Source organism: Triturus cristatus, chromosome 2_2 (genome assembly GCF_964204655.1).
Source record: "Triturus cristatus chromosome 2_2, aTriCri1.1, whole genome shotgun sequence".
Classification (NCBI taxonomy): Eukaryota; Metazoa; Chordata; class Amphibia; order Caudata; family Salamandridae; genus Triturus; species Triturus cristatus.
In genome coordinates this window covers 461,914,810-461,936,095 of record NC_140582.1, presented here as the reverse complement: position 1 = coordinate 461,936,095, position 21,286 = coordinate 461,914,810, and the positions used below count along the sequence as shown (strand labels likewise).

Sequence of the window (21,286 nt, the reverse complement as noted above, 5' to 3'; positions counted from 1 at the left end):
CCACTATCAATTTCCCTTTATCTGCCTGTAAGGGCTTGGAAAAATGGGTGCAGTACTAACATCAGGGTGACCTTATATTGCTCCAGTAATGTTGTGGCTTGAGTGGCACACCAGGCCAAGATGGAATGTCACCTACTGGCGCAGGAGAGCTATTACAAATTTCCAGATCCAATATGCCACCTGGGGATTTTCAAAAGGTGAAGAATCTGCAGCTAAGTAGAATACCCACCAGAAAGATCATTACAAAAGGTGAGTAACTTGTTTGTTTGAAACATTGATGTTTTCACTTTCAAGATGTTGACTCATAGCCATGGGTGGAGATCCCACTTTCGGTTGTGTATGATTCTTAACGTGCCAGCGTGTCCAGTGATACTTTCAAGTTGCAACTGGAATATTTTCTCACCCAACATATCGTTTTCAACTATCATCCCTTCTTGTATTTCAGACCGCTCTCCTACAGCCTTCGGTTTGTTATTCATGTGAAAATATCCTAGTTTGAAAAGGTTACATTTCTTACTTTCTCTTAGGAGAAGTGAGGTGGATTGTTCCCCCCTGCAGTCTTTGAGATCACTAGGGTAAAGCTAACATTTCCTTTCCTGCGATCATTTCTATTAGAGGCTTGTGGACCCTACCTGAAGTTGTGTAGTGCCATCTCAGGCCAGTGACTGGTTATTGCTGCAAAAAAATTCCCAGATCCAGTCCCGTCACCTGAAAGAGATTGATAGAAGTCTGTAGAATCTGTGTATTTATCTGAATGAATGCATGCTGCATACAAAAAGAAAGTAACATGCTTATCTTGCTTTCCACTATTCAGATTATTAAATGTCGCAATATTTTTCAAGTCTATAGTTTTAGATACAAGCTAAAAACTGTGCATGCAGACACAGAATCTCTGGCTCTTGTGTAACTGAAAAGGATCAACCAGGAGAACACAGACATACCAGAAGAACAGGGAGGGGCAAATGTTGAGATAAAATCTCAAAACGTCAGGCATTCATAGTTTCCTAACAGAAAGGTAAATTCCTAGAAAATTCAGACATTAAACTCAGAGCTATAAAATCAACAACACATTCTAGGGCACATACGACAACAAATACCTGTAAAGTACAAATCCCCAACTTCTAAATAGGGCTAGAAAGAGAAAACACCACAGGTTTGGGTGCTGGCATTAATTTTCCGGACATGTTTAACAGGTTGTACATTTAATCAATATGCTATATACTCTTGGAAATCTGTTTAATCACAGACTTTTAACAAGCACTTGTTAAATGGCAGGCCTTGAGAAAAACAACCTACCATATGCATATTTTCAGAACTGTACTTATCAGTTCTTATCTGCACATCACTCTGTAGTTGGTCGATTACCAAGTGAAAGACTGCAGGCATACAAAACGACTTTCCAAGCAGTACCAGCCCCACATAAATTATTAAATAATGTATCACAACCAATGTGTGACTTTCCAATTAATTTCCCTTTTTCTTGATGCACTATTTTCCTTTATTCTAATATTGTGGTGGTGGTAGGACCCATACACGATATGTCTGATGGTCATTCACCTAAAGACTTCCCTGAACATCAGTGTAGACAAACTCACCAGGTGTCACCCTGCCATTCACAAGTAGCCTTTCTATCTAGAGGTTGCTCAGGGTGTCTGCTCACAGTGGGGCGTTTCTACAGTATATCTGTTCACTACTGCAGAGAAGGCAGACAGTGCATCTTTTTGTGGCCTGAAGTTATGTTATTTTATGTTATGTTATGTTAGCCTCATTTTGTAACGCGCACAGATACTAAAAAAGTGTCCCGGCGCGAATGCCTAATAGCAAGAGAGGAAGGAATGCTTGAGGAACCTCCGAAAGATCCTACCCAATGGTTTAACAAAAGAATAAGGTTTTTAATTGTTTTTTAAATAACCTAGAGTTATTCAAGCTTCGTAGCTCAAAGGGCAGGGGGTTCCAATCTCTAGCTGCTTTCGCTGAGAGAGAGCAGCCGCCTAGCCTCACCAGGTGGAACCTTGGGACCGCCGCGAGGCATTGACCCTTCGAGCGAAGCTGCCGAGGAGGTTCATAGAACATAAAGCGCCTTTTGAGATAGAAAGGCCCAGTCTGATAAAGAGCCCCATGAACCAGCACCATGGCCTTAAACCGAACTCGCTGTTCAACAGCCAATGGAGTGTCCGAAGGTTCTGGCTAGCACTAGATCTACCTGACAAGCCGAGTAAGGTTTTTTCAATTGGTAGGCCGGAAGTCCAAAATACAGTGCATTGGCATAATCCAGCCTAGACAGAATAAGTGCCCGTGTAACCATTTCTTTGGCCTCCTTAGGGAGCAATGGCAGAAACTTCTTAAGTTTTTTGAGCATCCCGAAACATGCCCCTGCAAGCTTACTGATCTGCGTATTAAATCTCAGATCCTGGCCAAACCAGATCCCGAGATTTTTAGCAGGACAGCCAGAGGCATTCGGAAGAGGAAAGCCAGTAGGCCAAATCTCCTCCCTAAAATTGGGAGGAAAGGTCCCATAGAGAAGCACTTCAGATATCTCCTCGTTACACTTTAATTGGGCCCTGGCTAGCCACCTAAAAACCTCTGCAAGGCGGGTGGCGCTAGCCAAGATGGCCGCGCCGAGGTAGAGCTCCGTGATGCCTGACCCCTCGCATCCGCTCATCCTCCGTTGCTGATGGCCTGGGCGCGCTCCGCTACCTGACGCTTGCGGAGGAGCCGCTGCCCCACCCCCGCTGCAATTTTGGGACGCTTTGGTGCCGCAAGGACTGACTTCTGCCAGCTGGAAGCGGCACCGCCGCGGGGACGTGCACTCGGCCGGTTCCTCGACCGGCGGCGCCCGCTACGAGCGCCCGCGGCGCCACACGAGGGGCGCAGGCCGCAATCTGGTGACAGTTGTGTGGAGGCGGGAGAGACCCGCGGGGGAAAACCTTGGCCTGCGGAGCGCTGCGGGAGGGGCGACAGATCCCGGACGCCTCCCCGGACCCCCCCGGCCGCAGGGCCCTGATCGCCGGGCGGACCGGCCCGGGTGCTGGGAGCTCGTGAGACGGGGCCCGTCTAGCTGATTGCCGCCATCCGCCGCATTGTTCTACTTTGGCCTATGGACCGGTGCGTACTACAGGGGACTGCTTCCTTCTCCCCCCCCTTGCCCCACTGCCCTACACGTTTGGTAGATTGGCTGCTGGCAGGGTGCCCTCGTGGAGGCTGGGCCCCCCCCCCAGGGCCTGTGGTGGGCCCCACACAGGAGTGGTGTCGCGCCCTGGCGCCTGAGGCGGCGATTTGACGGGGAGGTGATGCTGATTGTTACTGCCGGGCCCCCCCCCGCCCACTGCCCCTCCTTATTCCGAGCCCCGCTCCCGGTGTGGAGAGGTGTACGCTGTACCCACGGGACGCCTGGGACCTGCAGGGACCCCGAGACAACGCCGATCGGAGGTGAGAGACGCGCACCTGCGCGAGGGCCTGGACTCCTTCCTGGTGGTGGCCGAGAACTGGTGCGAACAACGTGACAGTGCCCACAACAGGTGCCGGCGTCGGCGGTTGGCGGCGGGGGCCCATCGCCACACGGGGATCCGCGCGCTCCTCTCCCTCGTCGCCGCCTGGACGGAGAGGGCCCCCTGTTTCCTCCCCCCTCCTCGGGGAGGGGCTCCTTTGCCGATCGCGGCGGGGAGCGCCGCCGGAGTAAGCCCGAGAGGCCGCTGTGGGGGCCTGATTGGTCGCGGGCCCTGTGCCTGGAGCAGCGGTGAGACTCTACCACACTGGATCGCCTTTCGCGGGGCGGCGGCACCCCCGGCGGCCCGTCATAGCGGGGTGAGGGCACCACCCCTACCCCCCGAATCCGCACCGGCTGGCAGTGGGGACACTGGGACGGCGAGCCACGCGGCGCCTGAGCACCGGCGCACGCGCCCTGAGGGCAGTCATGGGCAAGGAACGGGGTGCCAAGTCGGCGGCTGCACCCCACCAGACCAAGATTGACCGTTTCACGACCTCTGAGCCCCCCGGAGCTGGGGGGGAGGCGGCGCCGACTCCTGGCACGGACCTTGCCGCCATTCTGCAGGCCATCACCGCCTCCCGCACGTCCTTGGAGGGGATGGTCGGGGAGGTGAAGGTGGACGTGGCGCTCCTCCGACAAGATCTTCGCAATGCCACGGCCCGCATCACCGAGACGGAATCCCGCATTTCGACCGCGGAGGACGACATCCGGCAGCTCCAAGATCAGGTCCGGGAGCTCACGACCCACTCCAAGGAACTGCATCGGCGGGCAGAAGATGCCGAAAACCGGGCCCGCCGCAACAACCTCCGCCTGGTGGGCTTTCCGGAGGGGGTGGAATCTGGCCGCACCGATGACTTTCTTGAGAAATGGTTTAAGTCCTGGATGCCAGCGGCCAGCCTGTCCACCTGGTTCGTGGTGGAAAGAGCGCACCGGTCGTTGGCCGCCAAACCTCCGGTGGGGGCCCCACCGCGCCCCTTCATCCTGCGGATCCTCAACTTCAGGGACAGGGATGCTATTCTGAAGGAGGCGCGGGCGCAGTCTCCTTTGTCCTTCAATAACCATACCATCATGGTTTTCCCCGACTACACCCGGGAGGTTCAAGAGCAACGCCGATCATACCTGGAGGTGAAACATAAGATGCGCTCCTTGGGTCTTCGATACCAACTCCAGTTCCCGGCCCGCCTCCGTGTGGTCTTCCAGGCTAAGACCTTGTTTTTCGACACTCCTCGGGCGGCATGGACTTGGCTCACTGAGGAGCGACCCTTGCACCAATCTGGGCGAGCGTCCCCGGCCCGGAGGCCTACGGATCTGGACACAACCAGGCCTCCTCGCCCACGCCGTAGAAGACGCACACAGTCCCGGCGGCCCCGGGGGGGGTTGACGGCTGGGCCTCGGTCCACGAGCATGTCGGGCAGGATGCCGAGGGAATCGTCTGCCTCATCCGGGACATCTTCTCAGGCGGCTGGGGGCCTCCGGAGCCGGTCGCCGCGACCGCCGGACCCGTCCCTGACCCCCCTCATCGCGCCTGTGGACCTTTCTGATCTCTCCCGCAGCCCGGTCATTTGACTTGGGGTGGTCTTCTATCTTGGCAGCAGCTCTGGTGGCCCGGTCCCGCGGCTGGGGCCGCCGCCATGGTCCTGGACTCAGCGGATCTCCGCCCATGAGTAGTAGTCTAGGTCGGAACACTTGCATCCGTACTTCTGGAGGGGTCCACCACGCTCTTAACACCCGAGCGTTCGCTTGGGGCTTTTGTAATAGTTGTTGATGTTAGGGCGACAGATGCTTCAGTTCCCGAAGTGTAGGGTGGGGGGTTGGGGGTTAAGGGGTGGGTTTTGTTGGATGTTTTGTTGGATACTCCTCCTTGGGGGGGTGGTCCTTTTCGTTCATGTCTGGTCTTCCCTGGGCGCGCCGCATCGCAGCTTCCCGCAAGCGTTACTGCAAAGCCCAGCGCTTGCCCACACACACGGCCTGTTGCTGCCCGCTCCCGTCCTGGCGCCCCTTGGCTTCCTCCCACGGGCGTCATTGCAGCGCTCCGCGCTGGCTCCTGCCCACAGTCTGCTGCCGCCCGCTCCTGGCCGGGCGCCCCTGGTCCCCTGTTGCCTGCCCCCTGCCTTCCCCGCGGGTCCTGGGCGATCCTCCTCTCCTCCCTGCGCATCAGTGCGACATGATGTCCTCCCGACACCCCTGGGGTGGCTCCGACCCTGCTGTGTCCCGATGTACCCGTTGCATCCATGGCTGACGTAACCCCCAGGGCACAGCTGCACGTCCTGTCCTGGAATGTGAACGGCCTGCTGGATAGGCATAAGCGCACGGCGGTCCTTAAGTATGCTCAGCGCGTTGGGGCCGACGTCCTCCTCCTTCAGGAGACCCATCTCCTTGGGGAAAAATGTCCTTTCTTGGCGCGCTATGGCTACGACCGGGTGTGGCACTCGGGGTTCTCCCGTGGTTCCCGCGGGGTGGCGGTCCTGCTGCGTCGTTCCTTCCCCTTCGTCCTTCAGAGGGTGGCCCGTGCGCCCCTGGGAATCGGGATTGCCATTTGTGGTACGCTGGAGGGTCGCCCGGTCAGCTTCCTTTCACTCTATGTGCCTCCCTCGGGACTGTCGCAGGCTTTATCCCACGTCGCCTCGTTGTTAGAATTTCTCCCCGTGGGCACTGTCGTGCTTGGGGGCGACTTTAATGCGGTCTTGGCCCCACAGCTGGATTCGTCGGGACCGATTTCGGACTCCCGCGCCGCGCGAGCGAGACAGCTGGCGGGCTGGGCGGAGGCCCAGGGCCTCTGCGACGCCTGGAGGCTTTGGCATCCTCACGACCGTCAATATTCCCACACTTCAGCCGCTCACCACTCTCACGCTCGTATTGATATGATTTTTGTCCCCCCCACCGAGTGCGGAAGTGTCCAGGATGTCCGCATCCTTCCCAGGGGCATCTCGGACCACTCACCAGTCCTCCTGGGTCTGGGCCCCCCGCCTCACGCGGCCAGGCCGGTGTGGAGGTTCAACGCCTGGTTCCTCCAGGACAAGACAGTGCGCGAGACGGTTGGCACTGAGCTCGCTCATTACTATGGTGCCAATGAGGGCTCTGTCTCGTCGGCAGGCACCCTCTGGGAGGCTTGCAAGGCAACCATCAGGGGGGCGGCCAAGGCACAGGTGGTGCGGCACCGCCAGACACAGCTGCAGCAGCTCACTGCCTGCGAGGCCCGGGCGTTGCGGCTGGAGCAGTCGCTCTCCGAGCATGACGACCCGGCGGTGGACCGACAGTTGCGGCTCCTTCGTCAGGAGATTTGTCAGCGGTCCCTCGAGGCGGCCAAGCTTCTTTGGCAGTCCTCGGTAGCGAGGGTATATGGCTGGGGTGACAAGAACGGCGCACTATTGCACCGCCTGGCCACTTACCCCAGGGCGTCGCGCATCATTCCGGCGATTGCCGACTCTTCGGGGGTGCTCCAGTCCTCCTCCGTGGCTATGGCAGAGGCATTTGCCCAGTTCTACTCCCAGCTCTACCGAGCGCGTGCGCCGGACCTTTCTCTGGACGCCCTGCTCGCGTCCGGGAGCACCTGCCTGGCCCGGCTTCGGCCGGACGAAATGGAGAGCCTGGAGGCGCCCATCTCCGCCGAGGAGATCGGGGAGGCAATCGGGCGTACGTCAACGGGGAAGACACCGGGACCGGACGGTTTTCCTCAGGAATTCTTTGCGGCCTATAGGGACACCCTGGTCCCGCGGCTGAGAGCTCACTATGCGGAGGCGCTTGAGAGGGGTTTCTTCCCCCTGGAATCCGACCTGGCCACGATTGTGGTTTTGCCCAAATCCACGCCGCCGCCCGCTGATAGAGCGGCCTATCGCCCAATTTCGCTCATCAATACTGATGTGAAACTCTATGCGGCGGTTCTGGCCCAACGACTTAAGCCCATGTTGTCGGCCTTGGTCCACCCGGATCAATGTGGCTTCATGCCCGCTCGGGGCACGCGCCACTGTCTGCGCCGTCTCCATGTGGCCTTGGCCCATCGCCATCGACTGACCCCGTACCTCGCCCTCCTCCTCGTTGACTTCGAAAAGGCTTTCGATTCGGTGGGGTGGGCCTACCTCTTCGACGTCCTGTCCCGCATGGGCTTTGGCCCCCGGTTCCTGGGGATGGTGCGAGTCCTCTATGCCCGGCCCCGTGCCAGAGTGCTGGTCAATGGTGCGTTGTCAAGGCCCTTCCGGATCGGCCGGGGGACGAGGCAGGGTTGCCCATTGTCGCCCCTTCTCTTCGCCCTGGCGATGGAGCCTCTGGCCGCCTTGATTAGATCTGATCCCCTCCTTCGGGGGTGGGAGTGGCCCGGCCTGGAAGCCGACAAATTCGCCCTCTATGCGGACGATGTCCTACTCTACCTGGGGGACCCAGCGCGCTCCGGACCGCGCGCACTATCCATCCTGAGCCGCTTCGGCCGGGCGTCGGGTCTCTCCCTCAACCCACGGAAGTCGGTCCTGGTACCGTTGCACCCCTCCAGGGAATGCTTTGACTGGCAGGAGACCATCCCTCTGCGTCGCTTATCATTTCAGTACCTGGGCATTTGGGTCTCCCTCCTCCCGGAGCTAAGCTGGGCGCTCAACGTCTCCCCCCTGGTCAAGAGAGCCAAGGTCGATCTGGCGCGGTGGCAGCAGCTGCCTCTCAACCCGCTGGGAAGGGTCGCCCTCTACAAAATGATGATCCTTCCCCGGTTTCTGTATGTCTTGCAAAACACTCCCCTCTCCTTTCCGCGCCCGTGGTTCCGCGAGCTCGACGGGATGGCGACGAGATTTCTCTGGGGCGGGGGGAGGCGGCGGCTGGCTCTGTCGACGTGCCGTATTCCCACCTTTGACGGGGGCCTGGGCATGTCTGATCTCTACCTCTACTACATGGCCACCCGCCTACTGGTCATTCACGACTGGTATGGAGGGGGTTGGTCCGACCCGGCCTACAGGGTGGAACTTAACGGCTTGGGCTTCTCCGACATCCAAGACCGCCTGTACGGCGCCCCCATCCCTGCTTCTTGCCCGGACATCACCAGGGCTGTGTTCCTGTCCTGGAGAGCGGCGCTCCGCCTCACCCGATGGACGGGACGGTTGACCCGGGTCACTCCCCTGTGGCACGGGACGTGGTTGCGGGAGGTCACAAAGCTGGAAGGCTTCAAATCATGGGATCTTATCGGCATTTCCCAGCTGGGGGACGTCTGGCGGGGAGGGCGGATGTGTTCCTTTTCAGAGCTGCAAGCGCGTTTTTCCCTTCACTCCTCCCAATTTTACCGGTACCTCCAGCTGCGCCACGCCATACGCACCTACACGCCACTGGACGTCCGGCTGCCGGATCACAGCCCTCCGGAGGCTCAGGTTCTACTGGGCAACCTGGGGAGGGGGGGCATCTCCAGGATCTACCGCTCCCTCATTAACTGCACCCCTACATCCCTTGCGGGTCTTAAGGAGCGCTGGGAGGGATGGGTGGGTCCCCTGGACGAGGCCGACTGGCGGGACGCCCTTATGGCCCCCCGTTTGGTGACGGCCTCCGCTAAGCTGCGACTCATCCAAATCTATTATCTCCACGCGGCGTACCTCACACCAGCTCGCCTTCACCGTGCGGGCCTCTCCGGGGATGCGGCCTGCCCCCGATGTGGTTCCGACCCGGCAGACTTCCTGCATATGGTGTGGTCCTGCCCGGCCCTGGAGGGGTTCTGGAGGGGCATTGAGACCGAACTTACGGAGGTCCTGGGGTGGGAGGTGCCCCATGATCCACGACACTCGCTGCTGGGCATCACAGATGGCTTAGATGGCACGCGCTCAGAGCAGCTGTTTCTCATGACGGCCTTGATGGTGGCCAAGCGCGACATTGCTGCGGCATGGAAGCAGCCGCTGCCGCCAAGTGTGGCCAAATGGGGCGCTGGGGTGGACTGGTGCGCGGCGCAGGAACGTACTCTCTATCAGGCACGAGGATGCCCCAAGAAATACCGAAAGGTTTGGGGGAAATGGCTAGGCAACATACCTTAATGGGGCGGTGTGGGGGCTGGGGGGAGGATTCTGGGGGCGGAGGGGGGCGGGGGGTGCTTCCTAATGTATTGCTGTGTAATACTGATTCGGAATACCAGACTATTTTTGTTATTGTGCTGTTTAAAACAATAAAACTTGTTTATCAAAAAAAAAACCTCTGCAAGGCATGTCCTGGCAGTCGAGGGGGAGAAATCCGTTTTACTCCAAGTAAAGAGGAGCTGGGTATCATCTGCGTAGACTATAGCTTTCGCACCCAGCTCCTCCGCTAAATAAACCAAAGGAGTCCTAAAAATATTAAAAAGCAGAGGGCTAAGTGTGGAGCCCTTCGGGACCCCCATATCCAAAGAGCGCGGGGTCGAAGAAAAAGGTGGAAGCCACACTTGTTGTGATCGATTGTCAATAAATGACTCGATCCATTTCCATACCTGCCCAGAAATACCAATCTGAGACAACCGTGCCAAAAGTTGTTGGTGTGGCGCGGTGTCAAATGCAGCCGAAAGATCTAAAAGCACAAGTGCTGCTTTACCACCCGCATCCAGGCAATCTCTGATTGCCTCAGTCACCTCAACCAGAGCTGTCTCGGTACTATGAGCAGCTCTAAAACCTAACTGGGGAATGGTGGAGGGCCCCGGAAGTCTCAACATACTCAGAGAGTTGTCTATGGGCAGCTTTCTCACAGATCTTAGCCACAGCCGGAAGGATAGAAATGGGGCGGTAACTGGCAGGACATTCTGGATCCAGGGAGGGTTTTTTTAATAACTGAAGGAGCTTAGCTTGTTTCCACTCCGGTGGAACCGAAGCAGTCTGAAGCGACAGATTCACTATATTATTAATTTCAGGGTTCACTGTCTCTGCCACTGCTGCTAGCAACCTAGCACTTGTATATAACAACAGGAGTATAACCCATATACGACGTTGAGAGGTGGGTAGGTATGAAAGAAAGAGCAACAATTCTCAACAGGTATTATTACGCTAGACAATTAAATTTGTATGTCCAAGACATCAGACCGGAGGGAAAAAGGAAGACTCTTGAAGAATGTTTAAAGAATGTATTTAGGTCAAAACATCATTTAAGCGTCATTCGTAGAAACAAGAGAAAGCAAATTTACAGTTGTATCAGCACTGTAGAAATACATATTTGAAGCAAAAAACAATAACAACCCAAATTGCACTTGGTGCTGGATGTGAAGGTGAAGGTGGCGACTCAAGTGACAATTGTGAAAACAGCGACGGCGGCGCAAGAGAAGTGACAAGTAATGTACAGTGAGAGCAAATTGTATAAAATACTGTGGTAGAGGAAATAAATTGATTATTCTTTGTAATTCAAGACAATCATTTTGAAAGGAGAAAACCACAGGAGAAAAGTTGCGCGATTAATGGCGCTGAACGGTCGACGGCGTTTCGATCCTCTATGTTAGGATCATCTTCAGGACCGGGTTGTTCGATTTAAAAACGGTGCTGTACAGGGGGCAAGAACAGAAGGGCGTAAGGACAGAGAGGGGGGAAGGTATGAGGAGAGTGAAAAGACCGCAGTGGGCCCGAGTACAAGGCGAGTTGTATTTGAAAACAGCAAGGTGAAAGGGAGAAGAAGAGGAAAAGGCATGGCGGTGTTAGGAAATTAATAATTTGGAATTAACCTGAGGGGGCGTCGGACAAGAACGTAGAGGGGTCCGCATCAGTGGGAGAACGTTGTTTGCTGCAATTAAGGGGACAGAAAGGTAAAATTAGGGTGAAGGAAGGATGAGCGGGGGACAAGGTTCAAAACGAACCGGCGTGAGGGTTACCTGGGGGTGGAAGAGGTTGCGTCAAGTTTAAGTAGAGACGCGGGGCGCGTCTGTGGATGAACGTCGCCGGGCGGTCAAAGGATCTTCGGGGCTTAGCCAGGTCCCGTCAGAGGTACTCCTAAATAAAAAGGCCAATAAGAAGCGATCCGGGGACAGGATGTGGTGAACCAAACTGGAGGCCAAAACAAGTAACGGAGCACTTACTGGGAATGCGGAATGAATCCGAGGCATGTCGGGGGCGTGTGCAGCTTGTCTTCGTGTGGCGATTCGAATGAGGATGCCTTCGCGGGGAAGTGATTAAGCGAGACCGGGTGGGATCACGTGAGCGCGACTAGGGGGCGGGGCTAACTGGCCGAGTGAGACAGCCCGGTGGAAGACTAGAAGGCGGAAAAAGGGAAGAGGGACGCGCGGGAAGATAAAGGTACAACTCAGAGAAGACCGACTATGATAGAAAAAATCAATAAAGGATAGTCATGTGGAAAAAACATTTGGAGACAATAATTGAAAGATAGTCATGTGGAAAAACATTTGGAGACAATAATTAATTACACAATGCACTGTATTAATGAAAGTAATTATACATTGTGATTCGGGGTGGGTAAAAGGAGGAGAAAAAAGGGGGGGGGGGGGAACAGTGAACACGTATCTCAGTAATGGAAGTTAGTAACAGGGGTGTGAAGAGTCAGGACAAGGTTCAGAGTAGAATGGTGCTATTCCATTCATCAAGTGTGTTCAGGCCAGCATGGACTGAGTTACAAGTGGAAATCCATTTACATTCGCATTTATTGAGGAGTGCTTTGATGTCGCCCCCTCTCAGCGGTAGTGTGGGTTGCTCTATTACTTGCCAAATCCTATCAGTTTCGCAGTGGTTTTTGAGAATGTAATGTGCAACCAGGGGCGCAGTAGGGACCTTGCAGTGGATTCTACTTTTATGTTGGATAATCCTTTGTTTGACCATTTGGGTGGTTTGTCCGATGTAAGTGAGGTTGCAAGGGCAGCGGATGGCATAAATCACATTTTGAGATTTGCAGTTGGTGAATGCTTTGAGTTTATAGGTGAGATTGTTGGTTTTAAACTCTTTAGTATTGACTGTAAGGTCGCAGACAATGCAAGACAAACATTTGTAGTGTCCGATGGCAGGAGGTAGGCCCCAAATGGACGTGATGGTGTTTCTTTTGGGGTCTGTAGTGGGCCATGTAATGGCATGTACCAGATGGGTAGCCAGATTACTCCCTCGTTGGTATGAAAACAGTGGAGGCTGGTCAAAGGTTTCAAAGGGTTGAAGTAACTTCCAGTTACGCTTGATGATCTTATTGACTTCGTTGCTGCAGGGACTGAATTTAGAGACAAATGGAATCCTCGTCATAGTTTTTTTGGGTTGTGGCATGAGTAAATGTTCTCGGTGGCAGTACCAAGCTCTCTTGCGGGCTTTGGTAACGAGGCGTTTAGGGTAGCCCCTATCGAGGAGTTTCTGGATGAGAATGTCTGATTCTCTGAAGTAATCTTTGCGCCACTTACAGTTCCGGCGGATCCGTAGGAATTGCCCATATGGGAGGCCATCTCGGAGACTGCGGGGATGATAGCTGGAATATTGAAGTAAAGTGTTTCTTTCAGTAGGTTTCCTGTATAGACATGTGCCAATTTTGTCATCTTCCGCGTGTATTAGGACATCCAAGAAGGGCAGGTCATTGGATTTGGACTCATGGGTGAATGTGAGATGGGCCTGAGAATGATTGAGCCATTGAATAAAGTTCTCAAGAGTCTGGGCTGAACCTTTCCAGAGGAGGAGGACATCGTCAATGTAGCGACGCCAGAGGGTAATTTGAGTGATAAAGGGGTTTCTTGTGCTGAGAATGAGGGTCATTTCCAGATTGTGGACGAACAGGATGGCAAAATTAGGAGCGAAACAAGCACCCATGGAAACTCCCTTGATTTGGAGGTAGAAAGTATCACGATACAGAAAATAGTTATTTTCTAAAGCCACTTGAAGTAGATCCATGATGAATTCCGTGGGAATTAAGGTGGGTCTTGGTCTGGATTCAAGTAAAGTTTTGATGACCTGTAGTCCCTCTTTGTGGGGAATGTTGGTATAGAGAGATTCAATGTCTAACCCCACCATCAGGTCAGTTTTGGTGTCAAAAGGCCGGTCCTCTATGGTGCAAATGAGGTCCATGGTGTCTTTAATGTATGTTTCAGTAGATGGGACAAATTATTTTATGATGGCGTCAATGTATTTACCCAGAGGCTCGAGAATGGAGCCCCAACCCGAGACGATGGGACGTCCTGGTGGGTTGATATTGTCTTTATGGATCTTGGGAAGGATGTATAAGACTGGCGTCCTGGGGTTGGGATTGTTGAGGAACAAGTACTCTTTCTGGGAGATAATATTCTGTGATTTGGCTTGTTCAGTGAGGATATTGATTTTGTTGCGAAGGTCTGGTAAGGGGTCCTTGGTGAGGGGTTGATAATGAAGAGTATTGGATAGTTGTCTTTTGATTTCAGTGTCATATTTCTCAATGTTCATGACAACAATACCTCCACCTTTGTCTGCTGGTTTGATTATAAGATCAGTTTGTTTCTTTAAGTTGAGTAGAGCTTGTTTTTCTGCCAATGGTAAGTTGTAAGGAACAAATTCGAAGCTATGTTGGAGGATCATGATTTCACGAAGAACAGCTCGTTCAAACGTAAGGATTTCCGGAGGCATGCAGGAGGAAGGGGGATTGAAGGTGGATGGAGGGTGAAAGCGGGGTGCGGTGGGAACAGGGGTTTGAGGTTTGTCAGAGAAAAATTGTTTGAGTCTGATTCTTCTGAAGAATAGTAATAGACTCGATTGTAGATCCAAGAAGTTGGTGCGTTCGGTGGGCACGAAACTCAGGCCTCGACTCAGAAGGGTGGTCTCATCGTGCGACAGGATGTGGTTAGAAAGATTGAAGATGGGTATGGATGTGGGGTCCAAGGAGGCCCGGACAGGTGTTTGTTCAGTAACTTGGTTGTTCACCATTGGTAGTACCTGTTGCGTGTTTGTCTTTCTCCTGAGAATGGAGGTTGGTACTGACGGTTGCCCTGTGGTCGGGAAGGTGGACGGCCCTGGCTGCGGCCGCGTCCTAAAAAACCTTGTGGTAAAAGTGGAGGGGGTCTGTTGGTGGTCGTTGAAGAGCTAGGTCCCTCACCTGGGTCTGAATCTTCAAGTGAGGTATTGGAGGAGTCGGAGAAGGTAATCTGTTGGTTATTACGGTATCAATTTGGGTTGTTATTGTTTTTTGCTTCAAATATGTATTTCTACTGTGCTGATACAACTGTAAATTTGCTTTCTCTTGTTTCTACGAATGACGCTTAAATGATGTTTTGACCTAAATACATTCTTTAAACATTCTTCAAGAGTCTCCTTTTTCCCTCCGGTCTGATGTCTTGGACATACAAATTTAATTGTCTAGCGTAATAATACCTGTTGAGAATTGTTGCTCTTTCTTTCTTTAGCAACCTAGCACGGCAGGGGTCGATGGGGGAACCTGACTTCAGCGACTTAAGTATCGCCAGAGTGTCGGAGAGGGATACAACCGAGAAGGTGGTCAGGGAAGGACCAACCGAAGTTGCCGTAGCCATCATGGAAGATAATTGTAGCTCCAGAGGCTGGCTGGCAGTCATCAAGCCATCCTGAATGGTCTCTGAGAGATTCCTTATGCCTTCAGTGTGACTCTGCCTCCCATTATCTGCTTTCGCCCCTGTTTCTGCTCCCACAGGTCCCGAAAAGAAGCTTGAGAGACTTGCCCCAGCTCATCTTCGTAGCCCTGGATTGGGCTCTAAGGATTTGGTACCCTTACCGTTTGGATTTCCAGATCTGCCAATCACTGCAGATACCTCTACTGGAGAAATTACAGTCCCCACAGGGGTGCTAAGCTCTTCAGACAGACCTCCATAGGCCACATCTTCAATCATGGACTTAGAGGTGAAACTGTTGAGTTGTTCAGAGATGGTAGATGTGATTTTGCTGGTTCGCTGCACAGCCAGGAACTCCATCTACTGTGGCTGCTGGCCTACATTAGTTTCCTTGTGTTAGGTCTTACAGGTTAGTCTTCTTCAAGCCAAGGTGTCTTATGTTCTTTGTTTTGCCTTTATCCCAACAAATCTTTAAGTGATGATTATTGTCCCTTTCAGCCTTTCTTCCCTCTTTATTCAAGTCGCTCGTTGTGATGCTTTTCCTGAAAGGGCTTTCGTATATGTTTCCATTGGCTCCTTTTATTATGCTGGAATATTAATTTGGTCCGTACTTTTTTGATGTGTGGGCTGTTTGAGCCTGTGCTCGGTTGCACCATGAAACCTTTGGCCCTTGTAGATGTTTTTTTCCATAGGCATCACTTCTGCATGTTATATCAGTGAATTACAGGTATTTTCTGTGTAGCCGCCATATGCTACCTTTTTCCCTTAACAATTTGGTCCTTCGCACTTGGATATCCTTTCTTCACAAGGTGATGGCACCTGTTCATGTGGGTTAGTCATCACCCTCACTGTGTTCTTCTTTCCGTTGCATCCTCCTAAGGAGGAGGAGAGGCTATACCAGTTCAATCATAAACAGCCCTTTAGTTTCTACATTGACAGGACTAGGGAGCACCAAAATGGTGATCAACTCTTTGTTTGCGCACAGAAAGGAAAGGCAGTCAGGAAACTCACCTTATCAACCGGGATTATCCTTACCATTATGCTGTGCTATGTCCTGGCCAAAAAATGACCCCCCTGGGGGCCTTCGTGCTCCTTCTAATAGGGTGAAAGTTTAGACTGCAGCTTTGGTAGAGGTTTGCCTTTGCTGGACATATGCCAAGCTGGTATGTGGGCGTCTGTCCATACCTTCACCAGGCTCTACTGTATTGACTTATAGGTCTGCAGGGAAGACATTTACTCTCCTGTGCCCTGCAGTACCTCTTGGTGTAAATCTGCTTTGATTCATCACACTAGGCAGGGTACAGCCTTGGTATCGATTTAAAAAAAGAATGAGTCTGCGGTTAGAAGTATTCATCAGATGAACAAGTTACTCATCAGATGAACGAGTTAGTTTCCTTCAGTGACACTCTTTCTTGTTCATATTCTATTTTGTCACAAATTTCTCACTCCCCACTCTCCTCCATTTTCTTTGGAGTGGACTTCTATTACGTCATAAGGTCCCAAGCTACAGATAGCACACTGTTGACATTCCATTTTATCAGTTGCTCCGTTTTGGTTAGCGCTGAAATGATGGGCTGATAATCTGACATCAGGGTGCTTGAGTGGCCCCTATATATATATATATTGCTGTCAGTCATCACTTCTGGAGGTGAACCCAAGCCATCATAGAGGAGTATTGTGGAGCCAACTACCAACATACTGGGGCTATTACAGATAAATATCCAGATCCAGTCTGGTGCCGGAATATATACAAACGTTGAAGAATCTGCAGTAATAGTATCCACCAGAAAGAGCATTGCTGAAAGGTAAGTAGCTCATTTTTATAGTACATCTGTTTTTTACGGGCACATTTTATGTATTTATGTAACCATTCATCGATACTTGACTTTGAAACACTCATTCAGTGGTTGACACTGCAAATGTTTGAAGATTATCAAATGAGTTTCTGATATATGATAAAGTGTTACCAGCATACACCGGATTTACATTCAGTAACCCCACTTTAAATCTCTCTTCTCATAAATCAGTTTTTAAATTTTTTCTTAGTTTGTCGAGTAACAATGTTTCTGTTTGGGATGTCACTTTCTCTTGACCATGTTAGTTGCATCCTCATTGCTTCATATAAGATTGGCTAAAGAGCAGTTATGCTGGAGGTCCAGGTTAGGCTGAATAATATTGGAAAAAAAATACTTCTCATGTAGCATTTCTTTAAACAATGCCACCATGTTTAAGTTCTGTAAATAACACTTTACTGTTACTAAATGTAATGTTGCTCAGTGTTTCTTAGTTGTCTGTTTTGAGGACTCTTGCCTCAAGACCAATATATAGTGTGCTTGTAGGGATAAAGTGAATGCCAAACCCCATGTAAAAGTTCTATTGTTCATGAAGATTTAGTACACAGTGCCAAATGTCTTTTTTTACATCTGCTACATACTAGCTAGAATATAAGTAAACTTTTTAGCACCACCTAGGAAACATTTATTCTGATAAGCTGTGAAGCTGGTGGAGAATCTTGAGACTAATATTTGGACCACCTTTGTTATGTATACATTTCTTTGATATCCAGACAAGCTTGGGTCCATTCCCAGAGTATGTAGCATGAACTCTTACCTGAATTCAATGGACTTCTTACACATCTCATCTAGCCTAGGAGCTGAAACACCTGCACAATGGCATGGATTGGCTGTGCTAGAACTGTGATACTGTATGTGGTTCAATCACATTTTCAAACTTTGATATGCCTGACTTTGTCTATTTCTACAGGCATTTTGTAACTTCTGTTTTTCAGGACTTATGATAGGAGTTCGAGAAGTTTGGATCAAGAATCCCCCTCCAAAAAAAAGAAGCTTCAAGCTAGCTATCCATCTACATCTCATTTACTTGCTGGAAAGAAAGTGCCATCATCACTACAAACAAAACCCAGTGACTTGGAAATGACAGTGTTTTATATTCCTGGGGTCGATGTCAAGGTATAATTAAATACAAAAATAAAACTGTGGGGACCATTTTTTCGGAAATAATTGCTTACAACTTTAAACCACATGACTCATATAGCAAATAACTACTGGCATGTGCAAATTCCCTTATCTTAATGCGTTAAATTGCTTGTAGTAAAAATGTTGCTATCTGTAAACTTTATTGGTGCATTTTGTATAGCTAGGATGCCGAACATTTCTGTCTTTCTGTGTGTGGTTTCTGAAATGTTACCCTTCAGTTGTACAAAGTAGTTTCTTTGCTAGTTAAATCTAAGGCATAGATGTTTTGTGTTTTCTTGGGATGTGATAAATAATTTTTATTGGTGAAAAGATGCATTTGCTGAACCGACCACTTTTATTGGTGGTTGCACAGCTTAAAGAAATGCTTGTATTTCAATGTGTTGTTTTTTTTTATCTTCACAGTCCTTGTTATCACATATTTTTTAGCACTTTTATATTTACATTTTTGCACACCTATATTTAAGTTTTTTGCACACAATTTGACCGTAGTTTCCCAAAAAGCAGCAGGGCTTCCAACTTCTTGCCGATCCGGATTCACAAGCAAGGGATCTGTGGATGCAGGTAGAACATAGTGCAGCGCAATGTCTAGTACATCGATTTTTATGCAGTACTTTTTTGAGAAAGGGCAAGTGGGTGTCGAAGCGTAGCCTAGCGCAGTGCTTACAACACCCACACACCCTTTCCATGGCTTTTCCCAGCCTGGAATTACACATACGCCTAGTCTTGCAAAAGACAGAGCTAAGTTTGAATTCAGTGTGCAAAAAGGGGATGCAATGCACCACTTGAAAAATGGTTTGCAATGCAGCACTTCAAAAATGTTTAGTGATGAGATAAAAAAAAATTGGGGGGAGAAAACAAGAAGAGAGAAAAATATTGCAACTTTAAAACACAAGCACATACATTCTACACTCATGCAGGCCTGTTAGTCCTCTGGTATAAGTGTAGAGGAGGAGGTGGATCAATCATGAATAGCCATGCTCTAATTGTGTTAAGTCATACTTGTATGCTTGTATGTCAGACTCCAGAAACTTTGGAAATAAATGCAGTTCATAGATGCATGTCGATGACTAACTAGTTTCTGACTACTTCTAAATATTACTGCCGTATGTTGTTTACAGTGAGTATTTGTAGATCCTGTTCCTTTGAATTGTGAACATTTATTTTGACAGTTGCACTACAATTCTAAGACTCTGAAGACCGAATCGCCAAATGCTTCCAGAGGATCTTCTTTACCAAGAACTCTTTCCAAAGAATCCAAGCTGTATGGTATGAAAGATACTACCACACCTCCCTTACCCTGCACTACCCACAGCAAGACTAACACCTTATTTCCTCCCCAGCCCCCACCTCTCCCATCAGGTACTTGTTTCGCCTGATAAAATGCTGTTTGTTTGTTTGTTTGTTTTGTGTTTTCTCCTTTGTTTACTCTGGTTTTTCCTTTGTTTGCTCCAATACAGTAGCTTTTTTGTACATTGGTTTCTAAGGTTGTGTCTGTAATCTCTGATTTGTTTTTTACTAACCAAAAACATGTTTGTTTGCTTTTTGCTGATGAAATAGTTACTTTACAGTCCAATTTTAATGGTATTTGTTTTAAACTGTGAAATTGATGTCAAATGCTGTAATAATTTCATAGTGACAAAGTATTTCCCTCTTCTTTCTGCATGCTTGATTTTTGCAGAAAATATTTGAAGAAAAGTACAGGACAAGGCAGAATCTTAAGTGTGTAATGCAATTGCATTGGTACTACTACACTACTGGTTCCTGCAATGTTAAATATCTGATGAGAAAATCTATGTATACATTTTCCTTAATTCTATTGACAGTTTCCCATCTAACCCCTGCACAGCAAGCATCCCAGGAAGTGCCAATCTCCCTGTATACATTTAAAACCACCTTCATTCCTGACTACTTTCTTCTCTTTCTAATGGAAGTTTCTTATCCTTTAACATTCTATTGTTATGGTTCCTATTGTAATTGGACACGGCATTTAGGGTCCTTGCTACATAGTGGAGTTGCATGTGCCTCAACATCGCAGTTCCTTTTTCCTGCATGACACCACCAGCTTCTCCAAGAACATGCTTGTTTTGGTGATAAATCTTGGCTCTTTTCAGCAATGCTTTTTTTGGAAACCGACATGAAGCCCTGCTAAGAATATTGCTTAGGTCGGTGTTACTAAACTATGGGCTGTTACTCACTGGTTGGTCGTGAGCCATTTTTCGGGAGTCTCCAAATTACAAGCAATTCATAAAGATGCCTTTAAATCGTGTATTTTTTATCTCCCATGTGTTGTGCTTCAAAGACAGAGGTCTAATGTCATGCTGTGTTTCCTGCTACTTCATTTTTAGCACGAGAACTGGTGTTCACAAACTCCTCTCACTGAGCAGTTAGAGGGAAAAAAGTAAAGTGAATTATGTGCCACTCTGACCGGGGTGCATGAAATGTGAACAGAAATGAAAGGCTGTAGGATGTCATTTTTTCCTAACTCAAAACAAAATACAAATACCTGTAAATTAACTGTACACATTCATCAGTTGTTATTCTGAAGTGTAAGGTAAACAAAGATTTTAACAGGATCAGAGCAAATCACAACACTTTAACCTCTTCAGTGCCCATGACGAGATAGTCTCGTCATGGAGCACGGTTGCGCTGTGCCCATGACGAGACTATCTCGTCATGAACCCCACCCACTAGTACAACGCCCGGCACAGGAGGGGGAAAGGGCGTGGCACTGAAGGGGTTAATTGGAGTTGCACAAATAATAAATATCCAATGCAAACCCAATTTCCACACAATATCCTTTGTGAGCAATATAGCTTTATTTATAAAACTATATGTCTGCAAATCTAGTGGCTATTTCAGTGGAAAATGTGCTGTCTGCAAATAACAATACGCTACCACATGATGCTTTAGTTGCATAAAAAATTTGCCCACCTCATGTTCATTAAAGCAAGGTCGTTCACAATAGTTTGTCATACTAAAAAGTGGGTCTTCGTTCCAAAAAGTTTGGGAAGCACCAGCTTAGGCTGTTGTAATGGTTATTGCTACATATAATACCTGGCTCCCAGTCACAATATCCAATATGCATTTGTTTTACCTGTTCCTGCATTATATGAGATCTGGAAATAAGTATAAAAGGTCTTCGTGGTCTTTCCCCACCATGCTAGAGGAGCCTTTTTAATTCTCCTTTACAGAGATGCTCTCCAACTCTCTGCCCTGAGAAATGGCCTCACTTGCGAAGAATGAAAAGAAGGGGTCCACATCAAGAGTCAGAGATGGTAAATTTCTTTTTTTGCAACAAATACTAGTCCTTCTCAAGAGAACTGGAAGCATGACCTTCTGATGTCAGATTTGGAAGAGCACTCCTTAACT

The 21,286-nt window shown here is 49.8% G+C and overlaps 1 protein-coding gene across 12 annotated transcripts in view; it reads left to right on the top strand.

Annotated features, from left to right (window-relative positions):
• Positions 1-21,286, top strand: part of BLTP1 (bridge-like lipid transfer protein family member 1) — a 1,988,102-nt gene that overhangs the window by 1,535,944 nt on the left and 430,872 nt on the right. For 10 of the 12 annotated variants that reach the window (XM_085641559.1, XM_085641555.1, XM_085641564.1 and 7 more), the window contains 2 exons: positions 17,710-17,890; positions 19,087-19,276. In XM_085641559.1, coding sequence (XP_085497685.1) covers positions 17,710-17,890; positions 19,087-19,276 — 371 coding nt within the window. The remainder of the gene's footprint in view (positions 1-17,709; positions 17,891-19,086; positions 19,277-21,286) is intronic. The other 2 variants (XM_085641563.1, XM_085641558.1) reach the window with 1 other exon arrangement.